The sequence below is a fragment of the Salvelinus namaycush genome, chromosome 20 (genome assembly GCF_016432855.1).
Source record: "Salvelinus namaycush isolate Seneca chromosome 20, SaNama_1.0, whole genome shotgun sequence".
Classification (NCBI taxonomy): Eukaryota; Metazoa; Chordata; class Actinopteri; order Salmoniformes; family Salmonidae; genus Salvelinus; species Salvelinus namaycush.
In genome coordinates, this window is record NC_052326.1 from 39,916,182 (window position 1) to 39,934,584 (window position 18,403).

At 42.4% G+C, this 18,403-nt stretch overlaps 1 protein-coding gene across 4 annotated transcripts; it reads right to left on the reverse strand.

The window, feature by feature from the left end:
* Window positions 1-668: 668 nt before the first annotated feature.
* On the reverse strand, window positions 669-18,222 carry LOC120065333 (retinoblastoma-binding protein 5-like). 4 transcript variants are annotated; one of them, XM_039016246.1, is made up of 14 exons: window positions 18,134-18,222; window positions 16,651-16,676; window positions 13,600-13,772; window positions 13,256-13,396; window positions 12,749-12,911; window positions 12,453-12,562; window positions 12,138-12,257; window positions 11,687-11,840; window positions 11,414-11,485; window positions 3,457-3,574; window positions 3,305-3,374; window positions 2,941-3,188; window positions 2,653-2,850; window positions 669-1,462 (listed from the first exon to the last, which is right to left on the reverse strand). In XM_039016246.1, exons 3-14 carry the CDS (start codon window positions 13,740-13,742, stop codon window positions 1,410-1,412), a joined length of 1,590 nt encoding a protein of 529 aa, XP_038872174.1. In that variant the 5' UTR covers window positions 13,743-13,772; window positions 16,651-16,676; window positions 18,134-18,222; the 3' UTR covers window positions 669-1,409. The 4 variants fall into 4 exon arrangements, with proteins under 4 accessions (XP_038872174.1, XP_038872176.1, XP_038872172.1 ...); XM_039016248.1 differs by lacking the exon at window positions 18,134-18,222 and adding an exon at window positions 17,828-17,942 and having other exon boundaries at window positions 2,773-2,850; XM_039016244.1 differs by lacking the exon at window positions 18,134-18,222 and adding an exon at window positions 17,828-17,942.
* Window positions 18,223-18,403: the final 181 nt, after the last annotated feature.

Below are 18,403 nucleotides of genomic sequence, written 5' to 3' on the forward strand. Positions count from 1 at the left end.
CAATTTGAATGGAATTAATGGAGAAAGACAGTGTTCAAATGTGCACTGATTTATAGCAATGATATTCTAGTAATAGGCTGTTTAAAACTCTGCAGCTGCAAATATAAAAAATATATATATCTTTACAATGAAAAAGTAAGGTGACCCCTGAAAGCCAGGTGGAGATGTGTAAATTAGACGTGCATTCAGTTGTTATATTATCATACTGTAGTATAGGCAACGCATTATACAGCAAATGCACTGTAGGCCCAACTGTCACAAGAAAAAAAAGTTACCATAAGATGATAGATGGACTGCGCTCCATAGTCTACTGAGATGCGGTCTCTGTCCCCACCCTGAGTGTTGATGATTCATCATGCAGATAGCAGAGAAGACAGATTTAGACATCTCATATAATTTAACGGTTCCATTTCACATTATGCTGTTCATTTAATTTAAAAATATATAATTTAACGGTTTCTCACATATTTATCCCGGGAAAAGGCAGTGGGTTTTGGCAGGAAACCCCCTATTCAACCCTACTGTGCAGTGAGTGACTGTAATCTGATATTTTATTGTGTTTGCAGGGGGGGGGGGGGGGGGGGGGGGGGGGGGGATAATCAGAGTGAGAGATCATTCTTCCACAGACAAGAAACTCCAGTCAGGAAGACTCAATAATTACACAGAGGTGGCATCACCAAAATCAAAATGGTTTAATAATATATATATATATTTTGAAGGAGTTAAAAGCAGACAAGTTGCGACACACTACAGTGCAGCTTATTATATCTGTACAGTGATCCTCCAGAGAAAAAGACAGACATAGAGAAGAGGTGATCCTTTACTATTACAGATTGTTGCTTCCCTCTTCTACATTTGAGTCATTTAGCAGACGCTCTTATCCAGAGAGACTTAAAGGAGCAATTAGGGTTAAGTGCCTTGCTCAAGGGCACATCAACAGATTTTTCACCTAGTCTGCTCGGGGATTCAAACCAGCAACCTTTCAGTTATTGGCCCAAAGCTCTTAACCACTAGGCTACATGCCACCCTTCTCTTGGTCCATTTCTGTTACTAGTACCAAAAACTGCAAAAAGAAAAAGTGTGAATCTGCCATGTTGCTGGGGCATAGAGTTACCAGTCAGAACTCTCATCCAAACCTGTGATATCATTAGGTCTCATACAGCAGTCTTTGATAGAAGGGAGATAATCCAAGTAACCATGGCAACACAGAAAGAGACAGCCCGTGGGTTTACGAAACCCCGCAGTCAACAGCCTGAGTGATAGAAGGCTGTGATGTCATAATGAGTCTTGAGTGATGTCACAAAAATTGTCTTTTGAGTTTAGGAGAGTAAAAAATAAAATGTAAAAAAAAAAACTGTTCAGGTGCCTGTCCTCCTTTCAGAACCACGGGGGGCGATGATGATGCTGGCTCAGTCCAGACCCACAATATCATGCCGTTTGTAGGACTGTGAAACCAGGCTCCCTGTAGGAACAACACCAACAATATCACATAGAATACATAGAACAGGTCTCACAATGAACATACATACATACTCCTTATCTACTGAGGAGAAACACTCAGGACCTGACCTTGGCTTGAACACTAAATATTGTCTGTCTTACCTTCTTCCCAGGTACAGAAATGATAGTCTATCGATTTCATACTTTTCCCAGAGCAGACAGTATGGTTAACATGAAATAAACACAGAATTCAAAGCAGAGGCATTTCAGGTGTATAATCTCTTACCATAACAATTTTCAATAATGCAATTTGAAAGAATATGCTTTTGGAGGTGCATTGGAAAATAAAACATAATTCAATAGAAGAAATTCCCTCACTGCTTGCTTGCAAAGTTTCACAAATGTATTGTAATAACAAACATTTGTATATTTCTCCTTTTGAATCACTGATGCAATTTGACCCAATTACATTGCATAGGTCCCAAGGGACCATGAGTTGTCTTTTACCAACAAAAAAATGAGAAGAACTTTGACCACAGCCTATGACAGCTCAGTTTTGCTCAACTCTCAGTGTCTTGCATTGTGGTCCAGCAGGATGATTTGACAGTTGTTAAAAAAAGCACAGCAAACATCACAGATCTTAGAGCAGAATTGATTTCACAAATATACAAAACACCCAAACACATCCAACATAGACACAAACCTGGATATACCCATCCACCAACACACACCTACAGACACACAAGCCCAGGGAAGAGCGAGGCCGGAGCGGAGTGGAGCAGGAAGGGCAAGCAGGAAGTAGACAAACCAGCCGCAGGTCAGGTCAGTATAAAGCCATCTAGCTCCAGGTCAGTCGGCTGGCCGGTGGCCATATTGGAAACCAAACCAAACCAACAACCAGAAAGCCAGAATCACAACTAACCCAAACCCTCACAGTGGGGAGAATATCTTGATTTTGTTTGGATTAGTCCCACCACCACATTTCAAATCTGTCCCAGAATCAGTTCCTAATCACCACCTAAGGAGGGTGGGTTGTAGGGTAGGGGGTTGGGGGCCTGGGGATAGTGGGCGGTTTGGGCTCAGTTAAAGGGTCCGTGTGTGTTTGTAGGGTGGGCCTAGCCGGGCCGCGGGAGCAGATGGCTGGTGAAGCATTGTAGCTAGCAGGATCAGCATAGCTCCCCATTGTGGCGTCATATCATATCACATCCTTACCTGCAGCAGTAAGGCCCCCCTCCACTCTGCCCTTCATCCCTCCTCCCACTTCCACTCCGTCAGGGTAGACCCTGTCCCCCCTGTAGGGTTTGGGCCTGAAGGGGAAGTCTTTCTCTTTACCTTTGGAGCCTTTCGGCCGCCCTGCCGTCTTCTTCTTGGACTTGCTGTCTCCCTTCACCCCCAGTAAGGGGTGCACCTCTGGGATAGGGGGAGAAAACACAAGTCAAATAGGTATCCAATCAATGGTTAAAAGTTGTTGTGTGTGTGTGTGTGTGTTCTGACTCTCACCATCACTGGGCACCCCTTGTAGTTCGATGATGGTGGTGGTACGGGCCTTCTTTTTGGGAGGAGCTCCTTCTGAGGATGGCTGGCGTTGCTTCTTGTCCCCGCCCCCTGTGTGGGAAGAACCATCTTCTGCGGGGGCGGTCTGGACGGCTGCATCCGGAGGGGGACCAAATGGATTCTCCTCAGGGTCCTCTACCTCTGGAGCGATGGGCAGGTAGAGCAAGGCCTTGAAGTCTTCTAGCTCCTCATCACTAACACAGTATTGTGTTGCAATTACATTTCTATTCAATTGCCTTGCCTATTTAAAGCTATAAAAATATCACCATCACAACACCTGTCTACCTTCATCATCATCACACACACTCACCTGCTGCAAAAAGCCACAATGGGGTCAACAGAGGTCACATCCACCTCCTCATCCTCCGCAGCATCCGCACCTGGGACACACACACACAAATAAGTCCCTGACAAGTAGCAATGTCTCTCCATTTATGCACATGTTTGTGTGTGTGTGTGTACCTGTCTGTTCAGGTTCACTTTTATCCTCGTCTTCTATATCAAACTCAGACTCTCTCTCCTCGTACTCCACGTTCTCATCCAGCTCCTTAAAGTCTGGGGCGAACGCACTCCAGTTTTCCTGAACACAAAATCACAGCATGGAATGAATTAACCAACCCATTCCATTAGATCCACAACCATAACATCCATCCTCATCAGTAGACAGTTTTGGTTTATGATTCTGGAATCTTGTGGACTCCTGAATGATTCCTCTTTCAACAGTGCTTCATGGGCGATTGCACGCCAGCATAGCCCCAAAATATTTTTGGTACTCCAGACTGTTCTGGCAATTCTCACATCTTCATTGGGAGGAAGAATGTTTAAAGGTAGACTCAGCAATATGACGTAGATGCAGAAAGTAAACAGCATAATGGGTCAATTTCCGCAAAAACTATGAGCGTTGAAGCACAGGGCTCAACTGCTCTGCTGTTTTGGTGCACTGGCTACCACACTGTAAACAGCGTGAAGTGAACCCGTGCACATGTGCAGACATTGTGTGTGACTGTGTTGCAGCGAAGTCTTCATCTCACTCATCTCAATATCTGCGTGGCTGCTCGAGGTAACGTCATTTCGCTGAGTCTACCTTTAACATGCTTTTTACATTTGTATCACAAACCATTTTCTTTTATAAGACGGAGCAGAATTTGCCATCCATCGAGTTAGACTCAACCATTACTTCCATGGTAATCGACCCAGTGTTCTACTGGCTAACAAGCTTTGCAGTAATGATCAATTAGCGGATATTGCAACCATTGAATAGGACAAAAAATTATATATGTCAATTCCCTTAGCCATAGTAATAACAGGCCATACCTGCTCTGCTCCATTCAGAATCACTAGAAGTAGTAAGCAAGGTGAACCCATCTCACCTCTGCTATTTGTTTCTTCTTCTATGGAGCCCCTGGCCCAGGCAGTTCGGAAATCAAAATGAATTACACCAATATCTCTCAAGCCATCTCATAACACGCAGACGATATCTTACATTATTTAGATAAAGTATCTCAATCTCTCCCAAACACTTTGAAGATTATGAACAAATTCAGCTACATCTCAAAAATAAAATAAATCTAACCAAATCTGCCTTACTCCCCCTCAAGAACGAGACAGATGACACCATCTCTACATATGGAATCCCAATTGTTTGTCATTTTAAATATTTAGGAATAGATACAGTATATTTCCTTCTTTAGATAAAACCATTGCCAAAAACTTCAACAGAAGGCTAAAATCAATTCAATCAGACCTCAGTAGAATGGACTAACATCTCAGTCGCTCTCACCGGCAGAATTTCTATTGTGAAATGTAATACATTGCCTCAGTTGAATTTTGTGAGTCTCCCCCTTCCGGCTATTGGGATAAAATTCACAGAGCGTATTCAAAATGTATATGAAAAGGTAAGAGATCCCAGACTAAATTAACACATTTACAGAGAGTGCATTTAGCATTTTACCCCCCAATTTTGAATTGGTTTAGAAATGACTCTTCCTCTCCCTGGCTGAGAACAGAGAAATATGGTGGCTCTAATTGCCCTGGAAGATGTGGTGTTCATTGATCTCTCTCTTAAACAAATGTAAACTACGCTTTAGCCCTATTATTTATTCACACAATTTCTATTTGCTGCAAAATTGAAAATCTATGCAACTGGGATTGAAATGGCACACCCAGACTATTTAACAATAATGCCTTGCCCCAATGGTCCAAATGTGGTATCTATACCCTTGGCGATATCATGGATTGTAATGGTTTGAGGAAAGATGATGATGCGGGTGGAGGGGGGCTAGGCAGGGTGGAAGACATGGTTTCCGGGTGGGGAGGGAGGATGCGGGCGGGTGCATGGGGACTGAGGGGGTTGGAGAGCCTTTTTCTTTATTTTCCTTGCATACAGAATATTACAAAACTGTTGATGCTGTTCTTTGTCTTTGTATGCATTTTTCTTCTTTCGAGTGGCAGCCCACAGGTACAGGAAAGTATGAAATGCAAATATTAAAACTGAATGTATGAAAATATCTGAATGAATGTGTAACGGCTTTCGTCTGGTGAAGGAGAAGAGGACCGAGGTGCAGCGTGGTAAGTGTCCATTTTAATAAACAAAATAAACTGAACACTGAAATGACAAAAATAATAAAGAGCGAGAACGAAAACGAAACAGTTCTGTAAGGAATACACACAAAACAGAAAACAATCACCCACACCCAAAATGGGGAAAACAGGCTACCCAAGTATGATTCTCAATCAGAGACAACGATCGACAGCTGCCTCTGATTGAGAACCATACCAGGCCAAACACAGAAATGGAAAACATAGAAAAACAACATAGAATGCCCACCCCAACTCACGCCCTGACCAAACCAAAATAAAGACATAAAAAAGGAACTATGGTCAGAACGTGACAGTACCCCCCCCCCCCCCCCCCCCCCCCCCCCCCCAAAGGTGCGGACTCCGGCCGCAAAACCTGAACCTATAGGGGAGGGTCTGGGTGGGCATTTCACCGCGGTGGCGGCTCTGGTGCGGGACGTAGACCCCACTCCACCATAGACTTGGCCCACTTAGGTGGCGCCTTTGGAGCGGCGACCCTCGCCACCGACCTCGGACTGGGGACCCTTACAGCGGGCCCCGAATAGACGGGAGACTCCGGAAGCGCCGGACAGGAGCTGCCGTGTTTATCCCATGTGTAACTCTGTGTTGTTGTTTTTGTCGCACTGCTTTTGCTTTATCTTGGCCAGGTCGCAGTTGTAAATGTGAACTTGTTCTCAACTGGCCTACCTGGTTAACCTCTCTGGTACAAGTGGGACGGTAGCGTCCCACCTCGACAACAGCCAGTGAAATTGCAGGGCGCCAAATTCAAAACAGAAATCCCATAATTAAAATTCCTCAAACATACAAGTATTATACACCATTTTAAAGATAAACTTCTTGTAAATCCAACCACCATGTCCAATTTCAAAAAAAGTTTTACTAGGAAAGCACACCATGCGATTATGTTAGGTCAGCGCCTAGTCACAGAAAACCATACAGCCATTTTCCAGCAAAGGAGAGGGCTCACAAGTCAGAAATTAAATTATTCACTAACCTTTGATGATCTTCATCAGATGGCACTCATAGGACTTCATGTTACACAATACATGTATGTTTTGTTCGATAAAGTTCATATTTATATCCAAAAATCTCAGTTCACATTGGCGCGTTATGTTCAGAAATGCATTGTCTCAAACAAACATCCGGTGAAAGTGCAGAGAGCCACATCAAATTACAGAAATACTCATCATAAACATTGATCTAAGATACAAGTGTTTAACATACATTTAAAGATAAACTTCTCCTTAATGCAACCGCTGTGTCAGATTTCAAAAAGGCTTTACGGCGAAAGCACACTTTGCGATTATGTTAGGTCAGCGCCTAGCCACAGAAAACCATACAGCCATTTTCCTACCAAGGAGAGGTGTCACAAAAGTCAGAAATAGAGTTAAAATTAATCACTTACCTTTGATGATCTTCATCTGATGGCACTCCCAGGTCTCCATGCCAGACAACGAATGTTAGTTTTATTCGATAAAGTCCATCATTTATGTCCAAATACCTCCTTTTTGTTTGCGCGTTTAGTCCAGTAATCCAAAATGCGAGCACAAAGTCTAGACGAAAAGTCAAAAAAGTTCTATTACAGTTTGTAGAAACATGTCAAACGATGTATAGAATCAATCTTTAGGATGTTTTTAATCATAAATGTTAAATAATATTCCAACCAGACAATTCCTTTTTTCTTTAGAAATGAAAAGTAACGGAGCTTGTGCTCACGGCCGCGCACGTGACTAACCTAAAGGCTTTAAACCATACCACTTATTCGCTCCCCTTTCATAGTAGAAGCCTGAAACAACGTTCTAAAGACTGTTGACATCTAGTGGAAGCCTTAGGAAGTGCAATTTGACCCCATAGACACAGGATATTGGATAGGCAATCACTTGAAAAACTACAAACCTCAGATTTCGCACTTCCTGGTTGGATTTATCTCAGGTTTTCACCTGCCATATGAGTTCTGTTATACTCACAGACATCATTCAAACAGTTTTAGAAACTTCAGAGTGTTTTCTATCCAAATCTACTAATAATATGCATATCCTAGCCTCTATGTAGTGATACTCCATATTTTAGAGCACACCATTAGGAGTATAATGACACCAAGGTGATGACTGTATCATGTACGGTTCACGGATCATTGGGTCTTACAGGGGGCATGTATAGAGGGCTTGCAGGTGACGTACGACACCTCTTGGCGGCCATGTTGGAAGACCACCGCATTAATTCTTCTGACAACAGCCGAGTGGCTACCCCAAACTGCATGATAACAGTGCCAAAAACAAGTTGATTCATTACTACGGTCATTTTCTGTAGAGTATCTGTCTGCTCTAACAAGGCAGGAAAGACAACGGGGGGGAAATATGTTTACAGATCCCCGCAATCATGAAGCACCATTGGTGACACCAAGAGAAGACCCACGAACAGTCAGAAAAGCGAAGAAACCTTTTTGCCCGTTAAGACCTAAACCCAGACAGATGTCAGTAACGGGTCTGCTATGATCATTTCCTCACTGGTAAATCAAGTCTGAACGATTTCAAGTTTAGTTTAGCTGTTATGCTAGGTGTTAACAGCAACACTAAGTTAGCCAAAATTAGCTAGGTAGATAGCTTGTAGTCTAGCAATTAGCATGTGTTGCGTGAGTTTAAAGTTTTGGGGAAGCAATTTTTAATTTTATTTTTTATTTAACTAGGCAAGTCACCTAAGAACAAATCCTTATTTACAATGACAGCCATACCACTGCCAAACCCGGACGATGCTGGGCCAATTGTGTGCTGCCCTATGGGACTCCCAATCACGGCCGGTTGCGATTCCGCCTGGAATCGAACCAGGGTCTGTAGTGACGCCTCTAGCACTGAGATGCAGTGCCTTACACTCGGTCTTAGGCATGCAGTCCTTTATGACAAAGGACTGCATACCTCATCGCAATTGCAGACAAATGTAAGCCTACTTTTCCTCATGTTATGACTAGATATGATAGTGCTAATTTAGGCTATTAAGCGTGTAGTGGCATAGGTTTATAGGCTATATCAGAGCCGTTTCCTTTCCAAAGGAAAAATGTGGCCTTTGATAAACATTTCATGCAATTCTACTACACTTTATATGACTGGAGAAATTAGCAGAATCATTTTTTATAGGATGGTAGTCTAGGCCTACTCTACTGACAATAGATCAATAAAAACGACCTTGTCTTGAATGCAACCATGTAATCTAGACCTATAAAAAAGGAGTCCTGGCTAAAAGGATTCAGCTTTTGTCAAAAGTAATTTTTGTTCATTTTAGTTAACCTGTTTCCTAACCTAATTCTCCTAATCTGTTACGAAATGTCAAATATGATGTTCATTTGACAGAAGCTGGATCCTTTCTAGCCATGACCATGAAAAGGGGAGACAAATTGTACAATATGACATCCATATAGCTTGGAGAACATTATTGTCCCAAAAAACTCCAGTGGTTATCGTATATTCATTGTTCAAGCCCGACAATAAATGTCATCTTTATGTGACACTAAACACCTGAATGAATTAAACAGGAAGCAAACTATTAAGAGCCCTGGTGGTATAGGTGACCTGAAGAAGTGATATTCTAACATCAGGTTTGCTTTCATTTGTTGATGTACTACTGTAGGTTCACCAGTTGACCTTTATCAAGACACCATGTCGACTGGATTCCCACCGTGAAGATGAGCAATGCTACCGCAGCATCTACTTCTACTACTTAGTCCTTTCCCAGATATTAAAGGAGACATCCCTCAAGTATACGGGATGGTTGCTATATGCTGTGCTTCGGTCAATCTGAAAGATTCTGTTGTGCCATTTGAGGAGGGCACCTTCACCTTGTTGCCATAACAAAAGTTCCCTTTAAAACGTATGAATATAGAAAATGAAATTTGGAATATATAAAAAACTTGTTCATGATATTATAAACATACTGTACTTTAATAATATTGATGTATGGGTGAAACAAAAAGTATTTTGTCATCTCTGCTTTGCCAAGCACCATTGAATAAAATGTATTTCCTGTACCCCAACTATTTTTTTGGGGTCTTCCAACATGGAGCTTGGTGCGGCTGGTAGCTGATTTGTGACGCAACTGCAAGCCTCTTAGCACTAGGGGTCAGAATTATTTTTTATTTTTTTCAAAATACGTACCCAACGTAAACGTAAATTTTCTCTGGCCCAGATCGTAGAATATGCATATAATTTATAGATCAGGATAGAAAACACTCCAAAGTTTCCAAAACTGTCAAAATGTTGTCTGTGAGAAAAATAATATTTATTCTGCAAGCGAAATCGTGAGAAAAAGTAACCCGGAAGTGATATTAAAAAATATATATATATATACTTTGTTTCCTGGCCTGTCTAACCTCCATTTAAAGGGGTATCAACCAGATTCTTTTTCCAATGGCTTCCTCAGGCTGTGACCAGGCTTTAGACATAGTTTCAGGCTTTTATTTTGAAAAATGAGCGAGATGTTTCAAAAGAGGTCAGGTGTCCTCCGAATATTTCCTGCGCGCGAGAGAGGGGCTCTCCATTTTCTTTTTCTCTCTTATTGAATAGGTTATGCTCCGGTTGAAATATTATCGATTATGTTTGTTAAAGACAACCTGAGGTTTGATTATAAAAAACATTTGGAATGTTTCTACGACCATTGCGGATACTTTTGGGGATTTGTCGAACGGAACACGGCTTTTGTTTCCGCAAAATATTGCGCAAACCAAATGGCGGTGTTTTGTGATAAAAGTAAATTTATCGAAAGAAAAGAACATTTGTTGTGTAACTGGGAGTCTCGTGAGTGGAACCACCCGAAGATTATCAAAGGTAAGCGATTAATTTGATTGCTTTTCTTACTTTCGTGACCATGCTAGCCAAGCTAATATAAGGCTAAACTGTTATAGCATAGAAAGCTACACTCACAAAAGCTTGGATTTCTTTCGCTGTAAAATATATTTTCAAAATCTGACACGATAGGTGGATTAACAACAAGCTAAACTGTGTTTTGGTATATTTCACTTGTGATTGCATGATTATAAATATTTTTAGTAATATTTTTTAATCTGATACGTTTGGAAATTTTCATCTTCCTTTCAGGACCGGAATGAGGCTGTCGTTTTTTTCATCATGACGCACAACCCAAATGGCGTTTTTTTGTGATAAAAGTAATATTTATCGAACAAAAAGAAGATTTGTTGTGTAACTGGGAGTCTCGTGAGTGGAAACGTTCGAAGATTATCTAAGGTAAGCGATGAATTTGATTGTTTTTCACACTTTCGTGACTATGCTAATTTGGGGTTAGCTGATGTAGCATTGAAAACTACACTCACAAAAGCTTGGATTTCTTTCGCTGTAAAATATATTTTCAAAATCTGACACCATAGGTGGATTAACAACAAGCTAAGCTGTGTTTTGGTATATTTCACTTGTGATTGCATGATTATAAATATTTTTAGTAATATTATTTGACTGTGGCGCTATGCTATTCAGCGTTGCTGATGACAATTATCCAGGTACCGGGATGGGTGGTTCAGAAAGGTTAAAGATCTAAAAAGTTCCTAAATTTGCCATTTTCATCATGATTTTGTCAAAAATGGTTTGTGTTACAAATGTAAAAAGCATATCAAACATCCTTTCTCCCAATTAAGTTTCTATGTGAAAATAGCCAGAACAATGTGATATACCAAAAATATTTTTGGGCTATGCTGGCATGGAACCACCCTTCATCATTGCCTTACAAAGGCAGTAGAATCACTCAATCTCAAGACCTAGCCATTAGCAAAAAGACCAGTCCAGCACCCAGACCAGATCCAGGCTATAGAACTCAGGTCAAACCTGTGTTATCTGTCACTCACCACTTGGTTCTGAGCCCAGATGGACACCACTCCGCTGGAAATGGAGGCGATGATTGGCCGCACAGGGTGCCACTGAAGAGAGGTCAGGGTTCATAGGTCAGCACAGAGGCAGGTCAAAGTTCATCAGCACAATGAGTTACTATTCATTCTGTTAGTCTAAAGACAATTCCAAAAATGATTTCCCCCCCTGAAACAAGGCAAAAAAGAGAGAATATCTCCAGATAAAAACCAAGGGGGTGAGGGTGAGAAAGAAAGGGGTTTGGGGTTCCTTACAGCCACATCCAGCAGTAGTTCTCCTCTGGTTCCATGGAGGATCTTCACCAGGTTACCGATGCTTTTCTCCCAGATGTACAGAGCATGCTGCCGGGCTGAACCAGCCACGATGTACTCCCCATCCCCAGAGAAACAACATCGCTTCCACGGTGTTCTTCAGAGAGATGGGAGGAGAGGGGAGGGAGAGAGGGAAAGAGAAGGGGAGAGAGATGTATCAAAGTGTGCATGTGTGTGGTTTGTATGCGCCATGAAGGTGTGTGTGTGTGTGTGTGTGTGTGTGTGTGTGTGTGTGTGTGTGTGTGTGTGTGTGTGTGGTGTTCATATTTGTCCTGTTTTCTATTATACGCATGCGTGAAATGTGTTTTTGGCATATCCCAACTCCCCCTGAGACACCCTCTGAGACTGGGGTCACGCCCAGGGTCAGCCATTATCAGCGGTGGTGTGTGTGTACCTGTTGACCAGGTCCTGTAGTTTCTGCATGGGCTCTGGCTCCCCATCTCTCCCACAGGTGAGAATCTCCCTCCCGTCATACACCCTGATGATTCTGTCTGCTGTGTTGATGAGGAAACAACTGGAGGAAGGAGAAGAAGAGAGAAGAGAGAATGGATCATGATCGGTCTATTGATGAAACTTCTAAATATTCTCCATTAACGGCCCACAACTGCCTTCTAAACACCAGAATTAATTCCCACACAATCATTAGAGTCCTACCGCCTTTTCAGCCGTCCCAAACACACACAAATTAGGTCACTGTCAGTCCTCTCACCTGCCCTTTCGTGCAAACTCTATGGACTTGATGGCTGTAGTGTTGCTGGTCCCTGTCGTAACCCGAAACGATGCCACCAGATCCTGTGTGTTAGTGTTCAGCACCAAAATCTGCAAGGTTATATCAATGAAAACAATCAGCACACACTCCAACACACACATACACAAGCTATATATTGTTTATAAAGTGCTAAATAGAAAAATAATGACAAAATGAGTATGTATGATTCACAAATAAATAAACAAGGTTTCAAATCTAAACTGTGCCCATTGCCCCAGCCCCTGGTGACCTCTGACCTTTCCCTTGGCGTTGCCGGTGTAGATGTACTCCCCTCGCCGGTCGAAGGCCGCCACTACGTTCAGGTCAGAGTCGTCATCCACGGGCAGAACCACATGTTTAGAGTCTGACAGCGTCAGCAGTACCGGGGCAGACTTCATAGGACACACCAGGACCTTGTCCCTGAAACACAATGGGAGGGGACAGGTTGCGATTTCAAGGGGTGCTTTCCATATTTTTCCATACAAGTATTCCATTATTCCATACAGATACTCAAAGGTCTGTTGAGTGGTACTGTAGTTTGATGGGTTGAGGTTAGGAGTGACAATCAGTTAGGAAGCATAAGAGGCTGAGGTGTAGGCTGAGCTAAGGTGGAGGTATATACTGAGCTGGGGTATAGATATATACTCCCAGGTGGGTGGGGACGGTACTACTAACTGTAGTTTGATGGATGAGGTTAGGAATTAGTTAGAAAGGATAAGACTGGGCTGAGGTATAGGACGAGGTAGATATAGATATATACTCACAAGTCTCTGGGGTGGTACTGCAATTTTAGGATGGGCGAGGGGAAGCGGAACCTTTGGTCACAGTCTCCAGTCAGGACGTCCCACAGGGACACTATGTTATCTGTCGACGCACTCACCAGCTTGTGCCCATCTCGACTCCAACTGCAGACACACAGGGAAACGTTAAGGAAGGTTAAGATTCAGAACCACAGTCAATACACCCCTTGACAAGGGCTCTGGAACGAAATGATGGTTTATGACAAAATACAAGAAGAACATTTGAGCATATATAAACATGGTTTGCGGATTCTGAACGGTGTGCTTGCCGGTGTTTTTACTTTCTTGTGGCCAGTTTGTTTTCTCACCATAGTGAGCAGACTGGATGGATGTGAGCACTGATAATCTTAGCGATGCCCCTTGTCAGGAAGTCCCAAATGACGATGCGTCCGTCGTTGCACCCCACCGCCAGAAGCGTGCCCCAGCGGTTAAAAGTGCACGTGAGAGCCATACTGATACAGTCCAGAGTGCCATCTGCCTCCTGCCAATGAGACAGCAACCATGTCAAGACACTCACAAACAACACACATACAGATTGGTATATCGATATTCTACTTAGCCAAATTGTGCTCGAACCTCCTGTGCATAGCTAAAGCTTGTGGTCGAGCAGACAGTCCATTGACAATACGGTAAAAAAAAAATTTAACCAACCTTCAAGGGATAATCCACTCCCAAAAATAAAAATCATGAAACTCCTGTCAATTTGGTGAAAGCCTATGTTCAATAAAAATTGTCCCCATTATTTAACTTCTAAGTGGTCCATCTGTGAAATTAGAAAATCGTGTAGGAACGCGTCATAGCTAGCTAAAGTTACATGGTTCTCGTCAATGGAGATAGTGCAATTATTCCCTATCACATTTCATAACACTTTTAAAACAATTACCTGAACTCCAGATCGCCAAATCAGCCAATAACTGGTATGGGCAAACTTGTCTATAACACATCCATCTATTTATATCGTCATGACAATGTATATATTTCACTGAGATGTGCTCAACAGTGTACCAAATTATTCAACTCAGTTTCTCCTTCAAGTACCATCTCGCAATGAGCCCTGTGTCTGTCTGTCGGAAACATGGGAAAGGGCCGTTGTTGCCACAGCAAAGTACTCTTGCACTCACTCTGGGTAGAGAACTGCAAGTTGAACTCGGTGAGATAAACTCCTGAATTGATAGTGCAGTTTGTTACCGCGACTTTACAGCTAGCTAGTTACTTCACATGCTGAAATTGACTTTGCTATTATTGTGTAGCTACCTCATAGGAATTAGTGGTTTGGGGTGGATTATACCTTTAACTTCAAATCAAATTGTATTAGTCACATGCACCGAATACAACAGGTGTAGGTAGACCTTACAGTGAAATCCTTACTTTCGAGCCCCGAACCAACAGTGTAGTTTCAAAAAATATGGATAAGAGAAAATAACAAGTAATTAAAGAGCAGCAGTAAAAAATAACAATATAGACAGGGGGGGCACCGGTTAGTTGAGGTAGTATGTACATATAGGTAGAGCTAAATAAAGTGACTACGCATAGATGACAACAGAGAGTGGGGAGGAGGGACAAAGCAAATAGTCTGGGTAGCCATTTGACTAGATGTTCAGGAGTCTTACGGCTTGGGGGTAGAAGCTGTTTAGAAGCCTCTTGGACCTAGACTTGGCACTCCGGTACCGCTTGCCGTGTGGCTGGAGAGAGAACAGTCTATGACTAGGGTGGCTGGAACCTTTGACAATTTTTAGGGCCTTCCTCTGGCACCGCCTGGTATAGACGTCCTGGATGGCAGGAAGCTTGCCCCCAGTGATGTACTGGGCCGTTCGCACTACCCTCTGTAGTGACATGCCGACCAGACCGGACACGTCGCGTGCGTGATCGTCGCAAAATAAATGTAGAAATCCATGTTATTCAATTACTGCACCCACACTGCTCGTGGGCGCCAACGAGTGTCTGCGTTGCCAAGGGCTAAAATAGAACTCCTTTCTATTTTCAGATCGCGCTGAAAGTCCTGCCTCTCCCATCTCCTCATTGGTTTATAGAGGCAGATACCCACGTGCCATCTCCTCATTGGTTATACCCACGTGGGTGATTGAAAGACGAAATGTTTTGCCGGTTGTCGTGGTAAAAGTGTAGATGCCAATCACCATAAGTTCAAAGATGAAAAAGCCTGGAAGGAGGAGAGATGACTAGAAACGATTCGGTTGACCGTTTTATGTGTGGATTAATTGTTGGAGTAGAAGACCTTGTGCATTTCAGATAAAATAACAACTCAATGTTTATATCCCAGGACAAATTAGCTAGCAACAGCAAGCTTGCTAAATAGGACAAATTAGCTAGCAAGTGCAAGCTAACTACCTAAATTGCCATACATGTTTAATGCTTTTCGACCTGTCCCCAAATTAATGTAATTGGTTCAAAGTTTGTTTTTATATTTTTAACCTGCGTGTCGTGATCGCGTTTGGTGTAGAGGGACAAAATACATTTATGCACGATAGCGCACGCGCGCTGACGGTTTAGGGTTCCGTGTTACGGTCGGTCGGAGGCCGAGCAGTTGCCATAGCAGGCAGTGATGCAACCGTCAGGATGCTCTCGATGGTGCAGTTGTAGAACCTTTTGAGGATCTGAGGACCCATGCCAACTCTTTTCAGTCTGAGGGGGAATAGATTTTGTTGTGCACGCTTCACGACTGTCATGGCGTGCTTGGACCATGTTAGTTTGTTGGTGATGTGGACACCAAGGAACTTTAAGCTCTCAACCTGCTCTACTGCAGAATAGTACTTTCTTCATTCCTGATTTGGAAAATTTAGGAAAACAAATGTTTCTAGTTGCAGGTGGAACTCCGAAGAGGAAATATTCAGAAAGACATTTGTACCAAGTGAGAAATGCCTCTAGCATGTGTGTAGATTGATGTGTGACAAGCTGCTATCATCATGATGTGGCCATGGCGCCTAGAAATAACTAATTCCAGCAAAGATGTTGGGAAATGTAAGATGTCTGGCAGCTACAATGGTAAGAGAACTAACCCAGTGCAAAAAGTGGATGTAAAATCTTTCAGTTATCGGGGTTCTACCGGCAAATATAAAAAATAGTCTAAGACACCAGTGCCTTCCAAATCGAGAATTACGTTAGTATCAATAAGTAAAATTTGGTTGACAATTTTTTGGTCATATTTTCAATGGACCGTCTGTTATGCCTCCTAAGGTTTGAGCACTGCTTGGCTATGTTCTACTCTGATGACTAGAATGAGCATACATGCATAACCATTCACTGTGAGGGAGAAGGCATAAACATTCACTGTGAGGAAGGGGGCATGTGAGGGAGAGATGTGTTGACAAGTTACAGGTAACATTAGAACAAGAATGGCCTACCTCTGGATAGTTCTGCCCGAACGACTCTGTAGTAGAACACAAAGAATATGGTTAGCCCATTCATGTACAGCAGGGGTGTCAAACTCATTCCACGGAGGGCCTAGTGTCTGCAGGTTTTTGGTTTTTCCTTTCAATAAAGCCCTAGACAACCAGGTGTGGGGAGTTCCTAACTAATTAGTGATGTTAATTCATCAATCAAGTACAAGGGAGGAGCGAAAACCCGCAGACACTCGGCCCCCCGTGGAATGAGTTTGACACCCGTGATGTACAGTAATGGCCTAGGTTTGCCCCTTCAGACGGTAACGCTAGTGTATTACGCCACGATCATACCAGAAGTACTTTATTTCCAATGGAACGCTGCGTTTGCCTTGCAGCATTGCGTTGTCTGGTGCATAACTTGGATTTATCGAAAGTATGTATCAAACTGTATGTGTAGACGGCTTGGCAGAAATGGTAGTAGAAGGTGAATGTTGAACCTTTGGTACACATATCCAGATGATGCCGAGTACCATTGTGTACAATGACACTGTTGGTGTGATCGAGGCATTATCTCTATTTAGGAACATATCCGCCATGTGAGGGAAATCACCCAAACGCTCTGTCTAAACTGTAATATCTCGCTTATGGAAACATTTAAACGTTCCTTTTATGTCAGTGATCATTTTTCAAATGCAAAAGATACACAGCAGTGTGCAAATGCGTACAGTATGTGTATATTTTGAATTGGAAAGATTATCGCTCATATTAGTTCAGTTCCAAAGGTTTCTAAAACCGTATCGCAAGCCGTTATGCTAAAACAACAGATTCAAGATCACTGACTGAAATAGGCCAGCACAATCCGCAGGCTGCAGAGTAAATAGACTATCAAACTACTGTTTATCCTTCTAACTGCAGTGACAGTTCCTCACATACGCAGATCGTTCATTCATTGGCTAACGTATAGTCGTTTCGTATTATTTGCTGTATGATTTCACCTTGTGCCTCAATGTACGATTAACACTAGGGACATTTAGTTTAACTATTCACTGCTTCTTATTGTTTCTTGAGGGCTAGTAGCGAACAAGCTAGCGTTCGTTACTTACTAACGTTAGCTAGTATTGCTGCCTGATTACGGTATCCTCGTTTACGTGCGCTTTTGCGCCCAATCAATTATTGAAGAATGTTAAATGATCATTACCGAGCAACTCTAAATTCATCGCTGAACAATTTTGATACCACGAATATCAAAATAAACAGTCAAGTTGATGTATTCAAAACACTGCTTTGTAGCTCTACTGTTAACAAGACCGCGACTGGTGCCTACCTAACGAAGGACCCCAAACAAAGCGATGCTGAAACTGCCTAAACAAAAATCAATGAGGAATGGATTCATTTGTCGATACTGGGGTGTTTTCGTTTAATTATTGTTACTTAGATTTGTGTACACATGATTTAATCTACTCATTCAAAATTTGAATAAATTAACGTTATACCCAACACCCACCATCAAGACCGACACAGTTGCGCTTGTGCCCATGTTTTTAGCAAGCCATCACGCTACTTTGAGACATATTTTCTTCCAGTGGACTCAAACATTTTACCACTAGTGATCATCCGGGTCTCTCCCAAAGTAACCAATCACATGTTACACATAAAAACAGGGCGGGATTTCAGATTATCGAAATATAGGTATTACATGTCAAATAAAAATGCTCAACACATAATGAAAACTTCACCAAAAAAATCATATGTAGTGCACCAAAAGCCTCTAAAT